The sequence below is a fragment of the Gallinula chloropus genome (assembly GCF_964237585.1).
Source record: "Gallinula chloropus genome assembly, chromosome: 3".
NCBI classification, from domain to species: domain Eukaryota; kingdom Metazoa; phylum Chordata; class Aves; order Gruiformes; family Rallidae; genus Gallinula; species Gallinula chloropus.
Genome location: NC_140087.1, coordinates 84,956,172 through 84,975,203, shown reverse-complemented (window position 1 = coordinate 84,975,203; position 19,032 = coordinate 84,956,172). Strand labels below are relative to the sequence as shown.

General features: G+C 46.7%; 2 protein-coding genes across 2 annotated transcripts; both read left to right on the top strand.

The window, feature by feature from the left end:
- Nucleotides 1–106: 106 nt before the first annotated feature.
- NPHP1 (nephrocystin 1) lies at nt 107–14,728 on the top strand (the record flags this gene model as incomplete). Its single annotated transcript, XM_084262271.1, has 20 exons — nt 107–175; nt 265–329; nt 653–713; nt 1,103–1,239; nt 1,647–1,845; nt 2,128–2,229; nt 2,468–2,559; nt 2,957–2,999; nt 3,520–3,604; nt 4,187–4,281; nt 4,909–5,037; nt 6,146–6,220; nt 6,875–6,985; nt 8,133–8,215; nt 9,280–9,356; nt 9,733–9,832; nt 10,212–10,324; nt 12,547–12,620; nt 12,871–12,915; nt 14,428–14,728. 20 exons carry the CDS (start codon nt 107–109, stop codon nt 14,707–14,709), a joined length of 2,037 nt encoding a protein of 678 aa, XP_084118397.1. The 3' UTR covers nt 14,710–14,728.
- Nucleotides 14,729–16,588: 1,860 nt separating this feature from the next.
- MALL (mal, T cell differentiation protein like) lies at nt 16,589–19,027 on the top strand (the record flags this gene model as incomplete). Its single annotated transcript, XM_084262220.1, has 4 exons — nt 16,589–16,690; nt 17,809–17,976; nt 18,322–18,450; nt 18,788–19,027. The coding sequence occupies 4 exons, from the start codon at nt 16,589–16,591 to the stop codon at nt 18,848–18,850; spliced, it is 462 nt and encodes a 153-aa protein (XP_084118346.1). The 3' UTR covers nt 18,851–19,027.
- Between the last annotated feature and the right edge of the window lie 5 nt (nt 19,028–19,032).

The window sequence follows — 19,032 nt, the reverse complement described above, 5'->3', positions numbered from 1 at the left end:
GGGCAGAGGCCTCGCGGCGCCCCCGAGCTTCTATAACTACCGGCAAGCGGCGCGCACCGGAAGTGACAGCATCCCACAGCGCCGCCGCGACCGTTGCCTAGCGACCATGTCGGGGCGGCGGGCGCGGGGGCCGCTGCAGCGGGTGCAGCGGCGGAGCCGGGAGCTGCAGGCGCAGGTATCGGGGCGGTGGGCTCGGCTCGGCTCGGCTCGGCTCGGCACGGCCCGGCCCGGCCCGCGGCTGACGGTGCCGCTCGTGTGTTGCAGGTGGAAGCGCTGCGGGCGGAGAGCGCGGCGCCGGCCCCCGGGCAGCGCAAGGCCCTATCGCAGAGGTGAGGCGGCGCCCGAGGGGTCCCCAGGCTCGCTCGCACCAGCCGACCCCTTCCCTTCCGCGGCGGAGGTACAGCGGGGCGCTCCAGCCCCGGAGCCGCACGGTTTAACCCCTGCTGCAGGAACGCCCAGCTCCCGGCCGCTCCGGGCAAGCCCCCTGTCAGATTCACTCCGTTCCCCGCTCCCTTTGCACCGGGAGGAGCGGGCGGTTCCCCGGCTTCTGCTCGCGTTCTCCAGGCTGTACCCGCACAGAGCTGGGGGGCGTTGGGGGTGTGGAAGCTGAGGTACTTCAGTGGGGTCACGGTGTGCCTTGCTCCCAACGCAGGTGTCTGCAGCTGCAGGAGCTGGTGGATGAGAACACAGCAGCTCTCCACGGTTTGAAAAAAGTAAGTGCGGAGATAAATTTGTTACTGGGTTTGCTCAAAGGGCGTCACGGAGAGGGCTTGGAGAACAGCAGGTTCCTTCCACTGCAGGTGCCTGAGGACAAGAGCGATGCCTCACACTGTGCAACCCCTGACTGAGATCCGTTTGTGTAATTTAAAAGCGTATCTTTCATGCTTTGATGTGTTCTGTTCTCTGTCAATGCATTGTGTTGCCAGCAGAGAATTCAGATTGCAAATTCAACACAAAATTTTGTGTCAGCAGAGTAAAAAGGGCAGGAAAGATGTCACTAACGGGGTGGGGGGAGTGACAGCAGCTCTTAAGGCATGTCTGGAAAAACTAACTTGAACTTTGATTCTCTGAGCAATTTGTTGGTTTGTTTCTTAATTCTCAGGCAGATGAGCCAGCGCCCGTGGGGAATTACAGTCAGAGGAAAGAAGAAGAAGAAAAACTATTGCTCAAACTGTCTCAGCAGCTGCAGAAACTCATTCCTGTCTTGGATCAGGATAATGTGACCACACGTTATGCAGCGTAAGTAGCTCAAGCAAACAAATACAATGTGCACTTTGATAGAAATGTGTGTGTACAGCTGGAAAGGACCCTGAGAAATAGGGTATCCCCTTTATTGTCTTACCATGCAGTTACACAAGAAGCCAGCTTGTAAGGGGCTTGTCTTCTTGATGCAGTCAGGAGTGACGCACTGAACTTTCTGAGGGCTGAAATACAGCGTGGCTGTCGAGAGGAGAGGATGCTTAGGGAAGAAACACTGCTGGGATTTTGGAACTTGATCAGATCAGGGCGGAGAGTAAAGAGCCAGGAATGAAAATGCTGTATCCGGATACTGTCCTTGCAGAGGAGGCCGTGCTGCTAGGTGTTACAGCATTGCCAGAAGGTTTGTTACAATGATGATAATTACAAGTTTGAATTGTTATGGCTAGGGGTAAGGAACATCAGAGAGATCCTCAAACAGAAGATGAGACGGAAGAAGAAGAGGAGAGTGAAGATGAAGAAAACAGTGAGGAGGAAGACAGCGATGAAGCAGATGACGATGGCGATGTGTTGGATGATCCAAACGTTAGAGAATGTGTTGCAGTTGGAAGCTTTGATGCACAGCAGGAAGGGGATCTCACATTTACGGTGAGCATGTCTCTGTAAAGGTTTGTTGACCACGGATCCTTCTTTACTAAGCAATAACTGGAACTAAATCCCATGCTTCTGGGATTCAGCCTGTGTGCCTCACGGGATCCAGGGAGAAATGCCTTTTCCCACTGTACAGTTGGCAGAGTCTCTCCTGGTCTCCTGTGATCTCTGTTGTGGGAAAAGTGAATCTTTTGTGTGGCTTTGGGTTTGTCTAATTGTGCCTGGAGCTGTTTAGAAATCTTTGGTTGTCTTTTGTCTCTGTCTCTCCTCCCGGCAAAGAAAGGTGAAGTCCTGCTTATACATGACAAGAAGGCAGATGGCTGGTGGGTGGCTGAGAACTCAAGAGGGGAGAGAGGCCTCGTTCCTAGAACCTATCTCACGGTCAGTGTGCTGCGACCTTCCTCTCCTCTAAGCTCACCTCTCTTGTTTTATGTATAGATGATAACATGGGCATATAAAACTGATCATCATAATGCTTCTGTGGGGGACACAGCAGTGTTTTGCTATTTGGAAATAACGTAGAAAATCCCCTGTTCTAAACTATTCATGTGCTGTGGCTGGAGAAAACATTTTTAAGGGCAGAACTGTGAACAGTTCAAGCACTTTGCCTGAATTACAGGTCTATGATGAAGATGCCGAAAGCCAGAAGCAAAGTGAAGAACACATAGAAGTGGTGGATGAAACAGCAGATGGAACTGAAGTTAAAAAGAGGTAAATGGAGTGATGTGAATGCAATTAAGTGTAAATTATTCTTCCTTCTGCTGCAATCTGGCAGTGCACTCCTTACAGTGAGAACACCTCATGAGGCTCTTTGGTTCTCTGCAGTCTTTTCAGTGTGGTGGTCACTTGGAGCTTTTTTGGATTACCTCAGTGGGTTTGTTGGGGAGCTTTGCTTTGGTTGGCCTTTTGTTTCCTTTAGAAAACCAAGGCGTTCCAGCTCATGAGACAGCCTAGTACTTAGCCGGTGTGGCTGGAAGCATGTCATTGTTGGCATCTCAGATGCTGCTGCCAGTATTAAGCTACTGCCATGTGAAAACCCACCGACATTTAGCATTTCATTTTTGTCCACGCTGATGTATTACAAAACCCCCTATTGTTTTTCTTCCAGAACAGATTCTCACTGGAGTGCTGTAAGAAGAGCTATCGCAGAGGTAGGTGTACATCTTACACAGCAGCTTCATCCACCGTATTATTTTGTGGCCAAGGTTTGCCTTTACCAAACACAGTTTCTTGTGTTACAGACTGTGGATTTTAATTAACCCCTCTGCTGTGCTTTTTGTAGCAGTAAACGCTACAAAAATGTTCTCTAAGGCTTTAGAAACAGGCTGCAGCCCAGCCCACGCCTCTGAATGAAGATACAAATTAGATAATGTGGTTTTGCCACAGTAGCACCATGCCTTCCTTTTCCCAAGGGTGTGCTTTTTGTTCTGTAACTGGCTGCTCTGCTGCCACTTTGACTTGGAAAGGGGATTGAACAAAACAGGAGCCTGGCTGGGTTCACACGTGAACCAGAGTAGAAGTAGTACTTGGAGAGGGGCCAAAGTAGCTTCAGGTTAAACAAGGTGACCAATGCCCCAGGTCTCTGATACTGGTTGTGTGCAAGAGGTCTAAGTTAAGATAGGATTAGATACTAAACAGCAGGAATACTAACAGCTGTTTGGTTTTAAACAGAACGACACAGTAGAGGTCCTGGCAACCATAGGAGCAGTTCCTGCGGGATTCCGCCCCTCCACGCTTTTCCAGCTCTTAGAAGAAGGTACAGTTTTCTCCTCATAAACACAGTGCAGGGTTCTCAAGTGTCTGCTGGATGGGTAATCTTTGATATATTATGTGATTATAATCTTTGATATATAATGTATATATATATAATATATCAAAGACTCTAATTTTTGTTGTACTTCTTCAAGTTTTAATTAATCTGTGTGTAATCCTGCCAGCAGAGAGGCAATTTCTGCATGATTCCAAAGCTTTTCCTCTTTGGAAGATACCTTGTGTTGATGTCACAGGAAATGATCCTTTTTTTTAATATTTTTTTCTCCCCAGAGATCTTTTGGAGTCTCTTCACTGGGTATATTACACACCTTGTATTTTCTTAGTCTTTTTGTTTACAATTGTTCACAATCAATGTTCTTTTCATTAATTAAATGAATGAAACATTGCAGAACACTTACAAGAAGCAAAAGTATCCTTTTCAATGGGATATCTTTTGCAAAAGATATCTCCATAATATTGTCAAGACCAAACATTCCCATAGGCTTTAGCCACATCTGAATTTGGGGTGTTGTTCATAAAGCTGATAACAAATTCTGGAGAATTAATAGAATTCCCCTTCTTGTAGGCAGTCGGTTTCGAGCGAGTTACTTCTTGCAGCCTGAACTTACGCCGTCGCAGCTGGCTTTCAAAGACCTGGTGTGGAACCCTGAGAAAAACACTGTGAGTATTTCTGGAAAGAAAGCTATGGTGCTTTTGGTGTGAGAGGAGTGGCAGCAGCTGTAGATGCCAGTTGCTGGCAGCATACCGTATTGGTGGGTAAATAGAACAGGTGGTGGATTTTGATGTCACTCTAGACTCCTCAGGCAGTAGATCTTACTGCATCCTACTCTCCAATAGGCAGAAAATCTGGACAAGTTGTCATGTTGGGTCTCTTTTAAGAGTCATGTTTGCCTGAAGTTTGTGAGTTCCTTCCCTGTCTGGGGTGAAGCTGAGCTGTGTGGGTTACCAGTCTGAATTCTTAAACTGTGAAATTCTGCTAGACACTGTGAAATTTAATTAATCCTTTTTCATTTTGGCTCACGATTATGTCTTTATCTGCACTCTTTAGAATATTTCTTTCTAAACTTTGATAGGACCTTCTACCTGTCACACTGAAAGATCTATAGCAGTCTCCTTAGAAGAGAGATGAAGGCTTAGGAAGAAATTTTTCTGCTGCTGCTAATACAATACCAGTTTTTAAATGGTCAGAAGAATCCAGTCCAGTGAACGCTACATTCAATTGTCTCAGTAAACAAACACAAACAGGTACCTGTAGATTTAATCCCCCCTCTGCTGTCTGCATTGCAGATCTACCCCAGACCAACTCGAGTGTCCCTGATTGTGACTTTATGCAGCTGTAAAATGATCCCACTCCCAGGGGTCAGTATACAGGTTCTCAGCAGACACATTCGGCTCTGTCTGTTCGATGGCAATCAGGTAAGTTGGTTGGCTACCAAAAAAAGCCTTGATGAGGAGCGGATCTTTCAGGATCTCTTCTCTGGTTCCTCTGGTTGCCAGCTCCTCCAGTTGTCTCACTCTGAGACAGACACACAGACAAAATCTGCCTCCCAAGCCGATTAATTTTCCCATTTCCCTGGCCTGATGCCCATCCTTGGTTGGTTACACACTGACACATGTACCTCGCTCACCCGCAGTCACCGCAGGCACGAAGCCCTCGTGACCTGGGGCCTGGCTGGCTGCTGGTGCCTGGATGTGTGAGGACACACCCATTCAGAACAGCCCATTCACCCAGGAAAATAGCAAGAAATGGAGTTTACAGAGAAGACAGGGCAGACTGCATGGGTCAGGTGCTGGCTGTGTCCAGACATGCACACTTATCCATTCTCCCACCCTGTTACTCCACTGAGCACCTCGATCCCTCCCTTCTTTTGCCTTTGGTTTCTCCCCGGTGCACACCAAGTCACAGGCAGCCACAGAACGCCCTTCTCATACCCCTGAGCACTCACCCCTCGCAGCTGTGAGGTGATCCGGCCAGCCACTCCTGTTGACTCATTGGGATGGGAGTTCCACCCAGCCCCTGGGGCTGCTGGCTGTCCTGGGCAGCCCTGGGAGGGGCTGGGGCGCGAGGAGTGGGTAATTTCAGATCCCCTGACTGCCATTGTGCCTCTTTGCTCCTTCATTGTGAAGATGAACCTTTACTGGGCCGACCTCTCTCCTGTGCTTGGCCTGGGAATAGCCAGGTCAGGGTCACATTCAGATGCCCCCTCTTGTTGTTCATCCTCTGTGCTCCATTACATGCAGGTGTAGAGCAGCTTTTTGTGACAGAATCTAACACTGATGCTCTGGGAGGCAAAGCGACTGCTCCTGGTGTATGTGAAGCAAGGATAATGGAGAATGCTCTCTGGTTTCAGTGAAAACTTCCTCTGTAGTCCTTTAAACTGAAACCATCGGATGAAGTTGAAGAGCAAGTGTAATTATCTTTGTGGTGTGCAGAGTGTTGGATTAATCTGTAATAATACTGTGTTTTCTTAGAGCTTTCTGGAAAAACCTGTCTTAGCTTTTTTCATTGTTTATAATATTTTAGGTGTTGAGTAACATTCACACAGTGAGAGCCACGTGGCAACCTAAAAATCCTCAAACATGGACCTTTTCTCCAAGGGTAGGTGTCTTGCTCAGGGAGCAACGTAGCCAGTAACTATCTGTTTACAGCATCTATTACTTCTGGCATTTGTGTTGAAATAAAACATCTCGCAACCTAAATGAACACGCAGAAGAGAAAATAACTGAATTCAAGCTAAACCAAGTGTTTCAGCAAAAACACTTTGGAGAAAAGAGTTGGGGCAAAACAAAAGTAGTGGTAGGGACTGGTGATCCCTCTGGTGGTACTGGTTAACTCTGAACTGCCATCTGGAACGTGCTATGTGGTGTTCCTGGGAAAAGGGAGGCACTAGCCGCTTTGTGTGCAAGCTTCTGCTCTGAATTTATTAAAAGAAGAGCCCATGCTTTGTCATGTTTTACCCCAGTTGTCACTGTGTTCTTGGAGAGAATTATGGGCTTTTTGACAGCTGAAGTTCTTTGGGAGCTTGTCATCACACACCCAAAAACTACCTTGGTAGCGTAGGTGTGTTTCATGGCAAGATAAAGAATGAGGGGAGCAAGGTCTCAACTGAAATGGGTTCTCCACTTACCAGCTTTTACATGCAGGGGGATTGGGTCTGAGATCCTACAGGAATGGGTGATGGGTTTGGTGGCGTTTAAAAATCAGAGCTCTTTCAATAGCTCCATTCACTTTCCCCCCCTCTCTCCTCCTCAGGTAACAGGCATTTTACCCAGCTTGCTTGACGGTGACTGTTTCATCAGGTCTGACTCTCTGTCCTCAGACATTGGCATATTATTGGAACTTGGCATCACTTATATTCGCAACGTGAGTGTGTACAGTTGCAGCACAGAATCACAAGGTTGGAAAAGGCCTTTAAGATCATCAAGCCCAACCACTCCTGTCCTATGTGAAACCATATAAGCACAAACCTTTTCAAGCACAGGTTTATAAAGTGAACGAGCTGTTCTGTATCTGATGTTAAGCTGCAGTATTCCAGCATGAACTGGGAGATCCAGGTGGAAATTTAGCTGAACTTTTTCCAGTTTATAAGATTATAAGGAGAGATGTTTGGGTTTGGAACAGTTTGCTTTAGTCCGTGTTGAGAGTAAAGGACTTTGGGACTCAGATGTGAACATACCTTGACTTGCACTGAAATAATTGCTGCTGCTCTGCCAGAGCTCTTACATTACATGATTGCAGAGGACCAATTTACTCTTGCATTATTCTTTCCTATCTCAGTGATTTGTTTCAGGCTACTGTGCCATGGACAACACATTTTAACCCTTTCAATAGTACAGAGACTGGTTTCTAGCTGCAATTGATAGATACATCAGATATATCCAACCCATCTCAGATACGCTCCTGGGAAGCACAGCGGGTAGCAGCACAATAGGTGACACAGAGTTAAGTTTAAATGAAGGTTGAAGTGTTTAAGAGTTCCTACCTGTTATTAGTGCTTTGGGGGTCTGGAACCAGTCGGGCTGGCACACCAGATCAGCTCCTTTCCCAGGCGCTCTCTAGTACCATGCATAAAGCCTTCCCAAACTTAAGTCTGGAATCAGATGGGTAAATCCTCTGATTAAACTTTTTTCCCCTCCTTTCTATCCTGCATTCTTTAGAGCACAGTGCAGGTTTGGGGGGGGGGGGGTTTACCTTTGGATCTGTGCATTTCTTCTTTTTCCAGAGCTCAATATACTTAGGCTTCCCTTCAGTGTGTATTTCTTGGCTTTATGAATCCTCATCTCCTAAATATGTTCATGGATGGCCAACTTCAGCATAGCTGTGAGTCCTGTTTGCCAAACACCTTTGAACACCTGTGAATATGACAGAGTCAGTGTTTGCTTATCACCAGTCCAGGGCTTGTACCATTTTACTATTTTTAAGTGATTACTCTAAATAATTGCTTGTGGTTCAGTTATTCTGGTTTAGCTGCTCAAGTTATCTATGTTTCTGTTTGGGTTTTTTCCCCTAGTCAACAGGGGAAAGAGGAGAGCTAAGCTGTGGCTGGGCATTTCTGAAGCTTTTTACCTCTAATGGAATGCCGGTTCCTTCCAAGTAAGTTTATGTTTTCCCTCCCTCTCTCTTTCTCCCCCTGTATTTACATATGTATATACATTATTTTAGGCAAGGAGTAAAGTTAGTACTGCCAGTTAAAACAATATTCAGGGGAATTTTACACCTATGGAAATGTCTGAGTTAACAGGGAACAAAACTCTTTTTAGAGTAATGATGAAGTAAACTCTATGTAGAGTTTTGTTTGTATAAAACAGAACCACTACCTATACTGCAGGTGACACACACCAATTAAAAAGTACATTATCATTTAAAATGAGGGGAGGTTTGGAAGCACATGAGTTGTTGGAAATCCATCTCTTACCATTCGCTTGGAGAATGTTAATAAGCCTGTATTTTTGCAGCTGATTTATGATTATTTCATGGGTCCAACAATCTTAAAGAATAATACAATGTATAGGTTTCTATTCTATTAAATGTAGGAAACCTTTCTGTTAACTTACACAAGTGGCTAGTTGTAGAGCAGGCTTGCAATACTTTGTTTTATCAAATATATTTCAGTGTATTCTGGATATATTTGGATACCCAAATATAGCCAAGGAAACTCCTACTGTTCTAGAAGTCTCTAAACCTCTTCTAAATCTGATCTCCAACATTGTTTTTCTATTTCATTAAGTTAAATGTGGTATCTACAGAGTGAAGTTGCATGCTTGCTTCAACAGTGACTTACTCTTGGGATTACGGTATTCTTCAACATTTTAAGTCTTCCATATCTAAAGTTTGCCACGTAAATGATGATGACTTAGAAATATTTTAGTGAAACAGCTGCTAAATTTCATAGAAGAAAAACAGTGGAGTCACCTGGAAAAGAATGAACACTACAAATGTCTTTAAAAGCAATTAACTAGTTTCCCAGTGTAACTCGAGTTTCTCATCTGAGAGTTGGTTATTTAATTAGATGTACTCATTTAATATAATTTACCAGGTATAGCATGAAGCTGTGTCAGGTTTATATTTGAGATAGCAGGTTTCTGTCTTTGCCAGAAAGTGGTTGTGCTGTTCTCACCTTTCCTTTACAGCTTTTAACTGTGTTGCTCGTTTCACAGGATGTATGAGCTGCTATTAAATGGTGGTACTCCCTATGAGAGAGGCGTTGAGGTTGACCCATCAATATCAAGAAGAGGTGAGGTTTCTCCTACATGTTACATAAATGAAGTGATACAAGAAATGCTGTACCCATTTTACAAGCTGCAACTTTCCTCTAGCTATAGTAACACCCATTTGCTATTGAAGGCTTTTACCTTTTGAGCTGGACACTTACCTCTACGTTATTCCACGCATACTATGGCCCAGCTATCCCAAAGAGAGCTAATAGCTTGTGCTAGCCCAAATGTTGTTATATTTTCAGATACTCAATTCCTCCTGGGTTTTAGACCACCCTTAAACCATTAGTTGTAGCAAAAAATATCTCTTGCCAAATTTAAATGTCCATTCTTGTAATATAATTCTCAACATCCTTTCAAAATGACTGATTTTGTATTGGGCATTTATTTCTTAAGCAGGCAGTGGTGTTTTCCATCAGTTTCTAACACTCAAGAAACAGCCTGTGCTTCTAGTGAAACTGAGGTCATTAAGTGTGCAGTCGAAAGACATCCTGAAGTAAGTGTGCATGCGTGCTGCCCTAAACTGAAACAGTATTTCCCATCTGAAGCGTTCCCCCTCCCAGGAACACTGGCTGTGCAAAAACCTAAGGGTTGTGTCACCTGCATATTGTATTTGATCCCTGCCACTTTGAGCTATTTTGTTGAAAACAAGCCAAAAGCTGTTAAGTTTAGATAAGACTGAAAATCCCAAGAGCAGGAGTCTGGCTGTTACAGCTTTACCAGTGTACACCTTCAGAAGTTGTGATCCATTCACAGAGATGCCAACATGGACCAATGCTCATCTCTGTGAAGCTGCTGTTACTCTCAAGCTTTGGTGAACAATGCTTTGTAGGAGCAGTTTTAAATTCTCAACTGTGTGTCTATTTTCCCAGCAGCTTGCTACCAGAAACGTTAATTGGCAGCATGTGCTACATCCATCTCTTGATATTTTATCGACAAATACTCGGTGATGCACTCCTGAGAGACAGAATAAGCATGCAAAGCACAGGTAAGAATTGCTGTTGTGGGGAACAATTTAGTATGGGAGAGCATGTTGGATAAAGAGTGGATTCCAGAGTCCCCTTTGTACAGGAGAGCAGGGGTCAGCAGGAGCAACTCTCCCTAGTAAGGGTTCTCACAGGATTTGTTCCCTGGCAGTGCTGGTGCTGACTGACCATCTCACTAGGTCTGTGAGCTTTAAATTCCAGTCTGTAGGTGTCCTGGGGACAAACAGCAAGCTGCTGTACCCCTTCAGAAAAGGGAACCACCTCTCGCAGTGCTCACATTTCAAACTTGGAGTCTTTCACCTCATGCTGGGTGCTGCCCTGTTGGACATCAGTTCACAGTGCAGAATGAATGACCCCCCAAGGAAAGTTTTGTATGTATGAAGTACAAATGAAGCATTTCAGTGAAATTCCCATGTGGAGAAAAGAGCCTTTGTAGCTAGGTGAAGGGTTATTTCTAAATAATGATTTGGAAAAAGGTAAATAAAGGTAAAGGATTATTTGGAAGAGAAACATTTTCCTTTCACCACCCAGGCAATGAGATTAAACATGCACACAGGCTTATTCACTCACTTCCAGCATATGCCTGTCCTCTGGGTTCCAGAGATGAGGCAGATGCTTTTGATACTGAGGCTCAGTCACCCTTTTTTAACTCTATTTACATATTGCTAATGCAGCAGGGAGAGAGATAAGTGGAAGAGTTCCAGGTTTAGAACTCAGCATAGTGCTCTGCTTTTGGAACCTGCATCTTCCTTCCACATCCTTCCTTCAACAGAACTGTCACAGTTTGAAGTCTCCATTTTAAAACTACATTTGAAATACAGAAAAATTACATTTCCTGACTGCAGAAGAGGTGAATTTCTGTTGGTACTGCAAGGGATTTTCTTGTGCTTTCTCCTGCCTCCTCTCCAGACTGAATTATGTATCACCTATTCCTTTTGCAAACCAATCTGCCTGTGCTCACTAACATTTTTAACTTCTGTCCTTAGCAGTACTGAGGCACCTGGATTACAAGTTCATCTTTCAGGGGTGCTCAGAACTTGACTACCTCCTCAATTTTCTTGACCTTTAAATAAATCAATGGTTTATTTCATAGCTTATCACAGGGAAACTTAAAATGCCCAGCTTTTAAAGGCTAGCTGAGCTGCTGTACTTTCTCAATTTGATCTTTATGACGTAGGACGATAGATCAGGCTGATGACCTCTCCTGGAGTAAAGCTGCATCCACCTGAGTCCAGTCATGGTTTGAGATGGTTTAAAGGCTTTACCCCAGCCAAGTTTCAGAAGTTGTTCTGGTAGCCACTTTACCTTTCTTTCTGGTGTAACAAAAGAAGATTTCTCTTATTTCATAATCAACTATCACTCTAGAAATAGGCAACTTAAAATGTCTCTTCACCAAAGCAGTGAGTTCTGGCTTGTTTCTGTGAAATGTTTTGTTACTAGAAAATGGTTAGTGTTTACTAAACCTTCCCTCAACTTCAAGGTGAAGAAGCAACAGTGTACATTAAATATTTAAAGTCAAGAGAGAGAGAGAAAGCATTTCAACCCAAATTCCTCTTTGTGTCACTCACAGCACTCTGGTAATCTTAGTGATAATCTCAGTAACAGAAATAAGGAAGGACCCCTGTACTACAGGGCTTGAGATTTGCTGTGCTTTGTAACAAGGGCTTTGAGGCAGCTCTGGCCTGCCTGGCTTCGACACCGCCAGCCTGGTGGGCTCAAGGAGGGGACTTGTGCAGTACGGTGATGGGCCTCATTTGGTAAATGTGCTGCACTGCTGTTCCCTGGTTATCTTCACATCGCACACAACACCAGCCAGGTGAAGGTAGAATGAAAGTGTGTTTATTCCCAACATCCCAATCAGGCAGCAGCATTTCAGATGTTTATAAAAAGAGATGGGTGCAGAAGTGAAGAAACCACCCCAACCTACCCGTCGGTTAAATGGGCACAGTCTCTTGCTGGCTGGCTTCTAATAAACAGCAGTTGGTCTCTGTGTCTCTCCTCTTGCAGGTGAGCTCTCAGCCACTGAGAGTTTGGTATGGTCAGAGAATGTTGTTAGCTTTTCCACCTCCCCTGCTGCTCTGAAGGGAGCCAGTTTATTACAGCTCATCTTCCCTTTGAAGTACTCTGAGGGGAGGGGATGTGCTGAATATCCCTTGATGTGTCAATACGTCAAAAGCCATCCTGTTTCCTCCTCAGCCTTGAACACGTTTGCCTTCTGTTTCAGATTTAATCTGCAGTCCCATTTTAGCAACTTTCCCTCAACTCATGGATCAGCCAGACCTGATGGATGCACTTCGGGTATGTTATCTACGTAGCGTTCAGTGGTGGCTGATGTGTCAGGATTTCCAGTCAGTTTGCAAGATTTGAGCTTCATTTAGTGGAATGGCTATTTGCTTAAATCAGCTAAACTGGCACAAGGAAGGAATGGGGAACACAGGGACCATGGGACTGCAGCGGGAGCTTAAGCTGTGGTGGGGCTGCAGCTAAAAATGGAATTGCTTTCAGTCTCCACAATCTTAGTCTGATCTTACTTTTCATTTCATTTTAGAGCGCTTGGGCAGATAGAGAAAGGACATTGAAGAGATCCGAGAAGGTAATAAATTACAGGTTTTTCTTTGACATATATTCAGTCTAATTCCAACCAGCAGCTTCCTGTCAGTGTTACTAGGTAACTAGTTACTAGGTAACTTTTCCCTCGCTGTACATTTACTTGGAAAATGTAGATATGCTAAATGCATTTGTAACATTTCCTACCCACATTTATAACAGCAAACTAAGAGGAGGAGGAATGTGAAATTATCTTGTAACTTTTGGTCTCGGTGTTGGGATATGGCCTGTCCCTTTCACAGCCTGCTTCCAATACATGACTGGTAAGAGTTTGCCACTGGTACAGAAGGAACTGTGTATATCCACAAACCTCTGAGCTCCAGCCCTCCCACAGTCTGCCTGGAAAAAGGCCCCCAAATTCTGCACCTCTCCCACTCTGGGATATGTAGAAGCTGGAGAAGAATCAAACTGGCTGTGTCACCAGGTGGACCTGTTCTTTGTCCTACCTCCTGTCCTCTGGACACAAAAGGGAGCTGTAGGTAACTGAAGGAGGAAGGCACTGGCTCCTGATTCAAGATGCTTCCCTTGGGAGCGGCAGCAGGGTATTTAATTCCTTGTGCACGCTACTGAAGAAATACACACGGAGATGTCCCCATTTATGCAAATCAAAATGCTGTTGAGTCAGAAGTGTTTTTTCAAGGCCATTCATCCAAAACGAAAGCTGATCAGCTCAAAGAATTAGTAACTCCTTGGTATCCCAGAACCATCCAGTTTTACCTGATTTGATGTGTGCCACTCCCATGGCAGGATTGCTGCCTGGCAAATTCTTACTCCTCCTTGCATGGTTATATGGTGCTCAGCTGTTAAAGCAGTGTTTGGTAATTGACCAGGTGGATTCTCAGTCTCTGGGCTTTGCAAACTGTTCCTTACAGGGGAGAGCATAATTCTTGCCAGACAAAGAATGTCCCATCAAAGTGTGAAAGAACAGCGCTTATGTGTGGCCTTACTTCCTGCTAAGAACCACATGCTGTGTGTGAGGAGCATGGGATTGTTGCAACTCTCTGCCTAGACTGGTGGAGGAACAAGTGGAGTTTGGGCTTCCAAGACAGGGAGGATGTGACACTTCCCTGGTGACCACAGCAGCCAGACTCGGGCTGGGCTGTGTGGAACAGCTGTCACATCCGGCGTTTTTTGGAAGACACATAAATACCCCATTAGAAAAGGGCCCTGGGTGACCGCTGTACAGATTGTGGCAACACTAGCAGGGTCTGGCTGTAAATCGCTGCTCGATGTTGTCTGGAAAAAGAGGTGGGTTGGACAGCAGCTTTGTTGATCTCTACTTTATACAGCATAGTGCTTGGTGGTGAGCTTGAGGCTCATCCGAGCCAACTGGTGTTTGTCTGGGAAGGTCAGATCTCTTCCCGTTGTTCTCCTGGGAGCTGGGGTTTAGCTCAGTGTTTTCTTGTCTGTTTTTTCCCCCGTGTATAATCCATCTGTAGCAGTGTTTGGCAACGGCACGTATTTGCACTGAATTCTTTTCAAACACTCTTCTCCGCAGAGAGATCGAGAATTCCTGAAGTCTCTGTTTGTCCTGGTGTACCACGACTCTGTCTTTCCTCTCCTCCAGTCCACTCTCCTCCCTGACTACAAGTGGGCTGAGGAGGAGTCAGAAGCGTCTCGCTGGAAGGCGATTGCTGACTTTCTGAAGAGGAGCCGGGAGAACGACGGTGCGCTTCAGTACCTGCTGTCAGCAGAGAACACTCACAAAGCCTTTGATATCTCAGAGGTGGCTTACGATTTCTTAGGAGAAGTGAGGAAAAGCAATCTGGAGTGTGAATGAATCACAGGCTATGGAAGAATGGGACAACAACAGAAATAAATTTTTACAAAAAAGAAACTGTGTGTCTCAACTGTAATATTTTAATATTGAGAGACTAGAATTATTTTATCCATTTAACTAATGGAAATCATATTTTAAATGTTCCCCTTTGCAATGTTGCTGTTATTGCTACATATACCTGTTGTAGCTGCGTTGAGCATCGTGTTTTGCCTAAGCTGAGCAAATGCTGAGGCAGCACTTCTCTCACACAGCTTCCAATGAATTTCCCATTTTGTTTTAGGCTGAACAACAGGCTCTTTGTCACAGAACCCCCGTAGACTGGTAGCAGGCAAGGAAGAAGCAATGATCTTTTAAGAATGTTGCTGAGCAAGGTCAGCCGGGTTAGGAAAAAATAAATCTCATCCTATCAGTAGAGAGCAGGTTGTTCTGTATTTAGACTGTTTTACTGCCTTTCCTCCCCACTCAGGAAAAGGTTGGGTTACTCATAGGAATGTGCCTGACTCACCTAATGCAAACAAAAGCCGGTGTCAGCTTGGGGCATGGTGTGCTTCCCCTGTGCGTGGCCGAGCTGTACAGTAGTTCCCTCCATTCTGGCTTTCTCAGGCAGGCTCATGAGGTGCAGGGCGTTCCTCAGGTGGGCTGGGATGTTGAAGGCTTCTCTTCCCCAAGCAGTCTGTAACCACAGGCCATCTGTGCTGCCTGCTCCCAGGGGAAGTTATTAATCCAGCCTCTCTTTTCTGCTGGAGTCTTCACTGAGGGAGGTTGTCAGCAAGTCTGACCCAGACACTGGATTGTCTCAGGGAATGTTTTAAAATGAGATCTTTTAAAGACCACGGCATGCTGCATGGAGCCTGAAGCCAGCTCCCACTGGCAGCACTTGTAAACTGGAGCCTTCAGAATGGTGGCAAATTACTTGTCTCATCCCCTCCCCAGCCTAGGAGGGGCTCAGACAGTGAGAAACAGCATGAATTTGATCTTTGCTCTGTATTGCACAAGAGCTTGGCACAGAAGCCAAATTCCTAGGGCATCACTGGGCACTCCTAAGAGAGAGATAGGATATCGTTATGAGGATACTGTCATCCTCCTGCTGCAGAGTACTGCCGAGTTAGTGGAGTCACATGGTCCTCTCTAGGCCATGAGGCAGAGATGCCACCTTCACCCTCTCATCCCACCAGTTACTGGGGAGTTAGGGGGTGAGGCAGAGCCCTTCAGAAGAAACAGCACACACTTTCTGAATACAAGATGCATCTGCCTGGAGACAGCAATCAATCAAAGCTGTCCTGGTAGCTGTCCTTCAGACTTCTCTGGGCACTTAGGAGCACGCTGGCAAGCCCTCCTGTCTTTTACCAGTGGGTTGAGTTGTCTGTAAAGAGCACCTGGCTGCAAGCTTTCAAAGGCTGGATGTGCCCAGTGTGTGTGTGTGAGTCTGGTGTGAACACAGAGCAGAAACCTGAACAGAAAGGGGAGGAAGCAAGAGCAGTGGAAGCAAAAAGTATTTCAGGCTTGAAAGGGCGCCAAGGACAAAAACTGATTGCAGGAAACGTTTCTGCCCTGCTGTAGCGTAGGATTTTTTTTTTTTGTTTTTTCCATTTCCCCTCTCGTTAAAGACCTTGAATTGACTGTGTGCTGGTGACAGGGCTGGAGTCCTGTTGCTTTCCCACCGTGATGTTGACGGCAGGGCGTGACACGCCAGCCACAATAACCGGAGGGCTGCTGAGGACTCCTTCAGCCGGAGGAAGCGGCGTGGTGCCAGCCTGGGCTGGTTTCTGTGATTACGTCCCTGCGGGTGTGTCGGTTAAAACCCCGCACAGGAGCGGCACGGCACAGGCAAACCCGAGTAGAGCTGAACCGCAGCGGTTGCGGCATCAGCTGAGAAGAGATGGCCTCAGCGTGCTCCCCTGAGGGCTCCACGCGGACCACCTTGCCCTCTGGACCCGCCGTTTTCAAAACCATCCCCTACGCGTTCATCCTACCAGAGATAGTGAGTATGCCGAGCTTCGCTGCGCTACAGCACCCGCTAACCGCTCCACTGAATCTAATGATCAGGGACTGGCCCCAAAGCGATCCTGAAGACAGTGTTACTGGGAAATAGCATCTCATCTGTTCGCTTATACTGACTGCACAGAGGTGGCTTTTAGTGAGGTGGTTTCGTTTTTGGAACAGCCTGAGGACAAGATGCGCTCCAGCTGCGTTCCAGAGCCCATATGAGGGTTGCTGGCTGCTGTACACTGGGCGAGGTTGAAGAGCCGCTGGTGCCTCCAGAGCAGAAGCAGCTCTAGTTATTGCATATAAATTGCTTGACAAATCAAGGGAAGGTCCTTCTGTGTATTATATCTTTCCAAGGGCTTGAAGGCAATTGTGTCTTAATGAGTGACATTCCATCACTCTTTCAATTGCTTATGGGTCCAGAGGGCACCTGGGGGTACTGGCTGAGCTAACTAGCCACTGGTGTACTTTGCCACACAGTGCCGATGACCCACACCACCCCCTCCATGGCCACAGTGACCGAGCTTTGCTGTCAGCTGCCTGTGCCAGGGGTTTGGGTCCCTGCTGCAGCTCTGGGGGAGTTTCATCCACCTGAACCGGAACAGCACAGGCCGGCATGAGCTTACCCAGATAATCCCGCATGCTATTTGTGAATGGTAAATAACTTTAGGTGGATCCAGAGAGACTCACTTTGGGCTGGTGCGCGGAGTCAGGAGGAGATTTTCTTGTGCTGTGATTTCAAGCCCAGGGAATTAATGGGTGGACAGGGCTAGGCTGATGCAGCTGTTCACCCTTCCCAGACAAAAGTGCATGTTCTTGCTTCTCAGCCAAAGCCCTTAGGGTGAGAGCTTGCTTTCCTTGTATCAAACAAGGGAGGAAACCTTTCCCTTTTGTAAGAAGTGTTTTGAAGTATTTCCCAAGAACATCCAGGGAAACTCCTGCTAGCTTGCAGTGCTGCCATCGTGCCCAGATGCTCCAGGAGAGGCTGGTCCACACTGAAGATGCAGAACTTCCCATGATTGCTGGAGTTGGCCTGGGAGAGAGGCAAGGGACTTGGAGAGAAGGGTTTTCCCATCCCACACTCATTGAAGGCTCCTGTGTTTGTCCCGGCAGCTCTGTGGGGCCTGGGTGTGGATCCTTGTTGCTGCTACCTCCGTCTCCTTCCCGCTGCTGCAGGGATGGGTGATGTACGTGTCCCTGAGCTCCTGCATCATCTCCCTGCTGCTCCTCCTCATCTACCTTTTCAACTTACACAGAAACAGCGAGAACTGGAAAGTGCTGGTAAGGAAAGGCTGAAACACCAGCAAGTGTTGGCAACAGCAGCACGGGCACAAGACTACTGTGGCTGGTGACAGTTTAGCCAGCCAGATGCCAGTGCTTCTGCAAACAACTGTCCCTTTCCTCTTTTTGTCTTGACTGGAAATGCCAAGGGAAGCTCTGCTATGCCACGGGTGCCGTGCTGGCACAGGGGAGGGTCTGGCAAGGTATGAGGGTTTGGTCCCAGCCCCTGGGTGTGTTTCCTGTTCATACGCTCTCATGTGCAGATCGTGGACCTCGTCCTCAGGGTGATTCAGAGAAGGACAGTCCCAGGCAGGCTTTGATCCCCGCCCCTCCCTTGTTTTGCAGGACAGTCTGTACCACGGTGCCACAGCCATTCTATACATGAGCGCTGCTGTCTTGCAAGCCAACGCGACCATCCGCTCTGAGTTTGGCCCCAACTCGCCACTTTACTACCAGCTCAACACTGCTGCATCGGTGAGTCAGTCCAGAAAACCCCACGCAGGCTGGAGCACCTGCACCTCCTCTTGGGCGGATGCAAGAACAAGTATTAAACCTGCAGCAGAGCCATCCCAAGCTGAGCAGCATCATGCTCATCTCTGTTGCACTGTGCAGTCCACGTGGGCTCCTCAGGGACCAGCAGCTCACAGCCACCCTTGCGTGGCTGCCTCCTGGGAAACATGGGGGGCTTTGCCTTTTCTTTTGAGGCTAGAGAGAGCTCTAAGCTGGGAGGTTTCCCCAGGTCGAGAGCATTGAGGAGAGGGTTAAAGTCTCCCAGCTGACCTCAGATTTTGCTCTTCTTCCTCTCATGCAGTTCTTTGCCTTCATCACAACATTCCTGTACATCCTCCACGCCTTCAGCATCTACTACCAGTGAGCCCAGGAGTGCTGGCTTTGCCTCTGCAGGATGAGGGATTCCCCAGCACGAGGGATGCAGCTGTCTTCCACCAAGGTGTCTCTGCCCTGGCTCTGTCACCTTCCTGTGGGGATGATGGTTGCTTTTTCACTTCACTGAAGGAGGGATTTTTGTATGGTGGTGTCATGTCTCTGTGCTCGCGG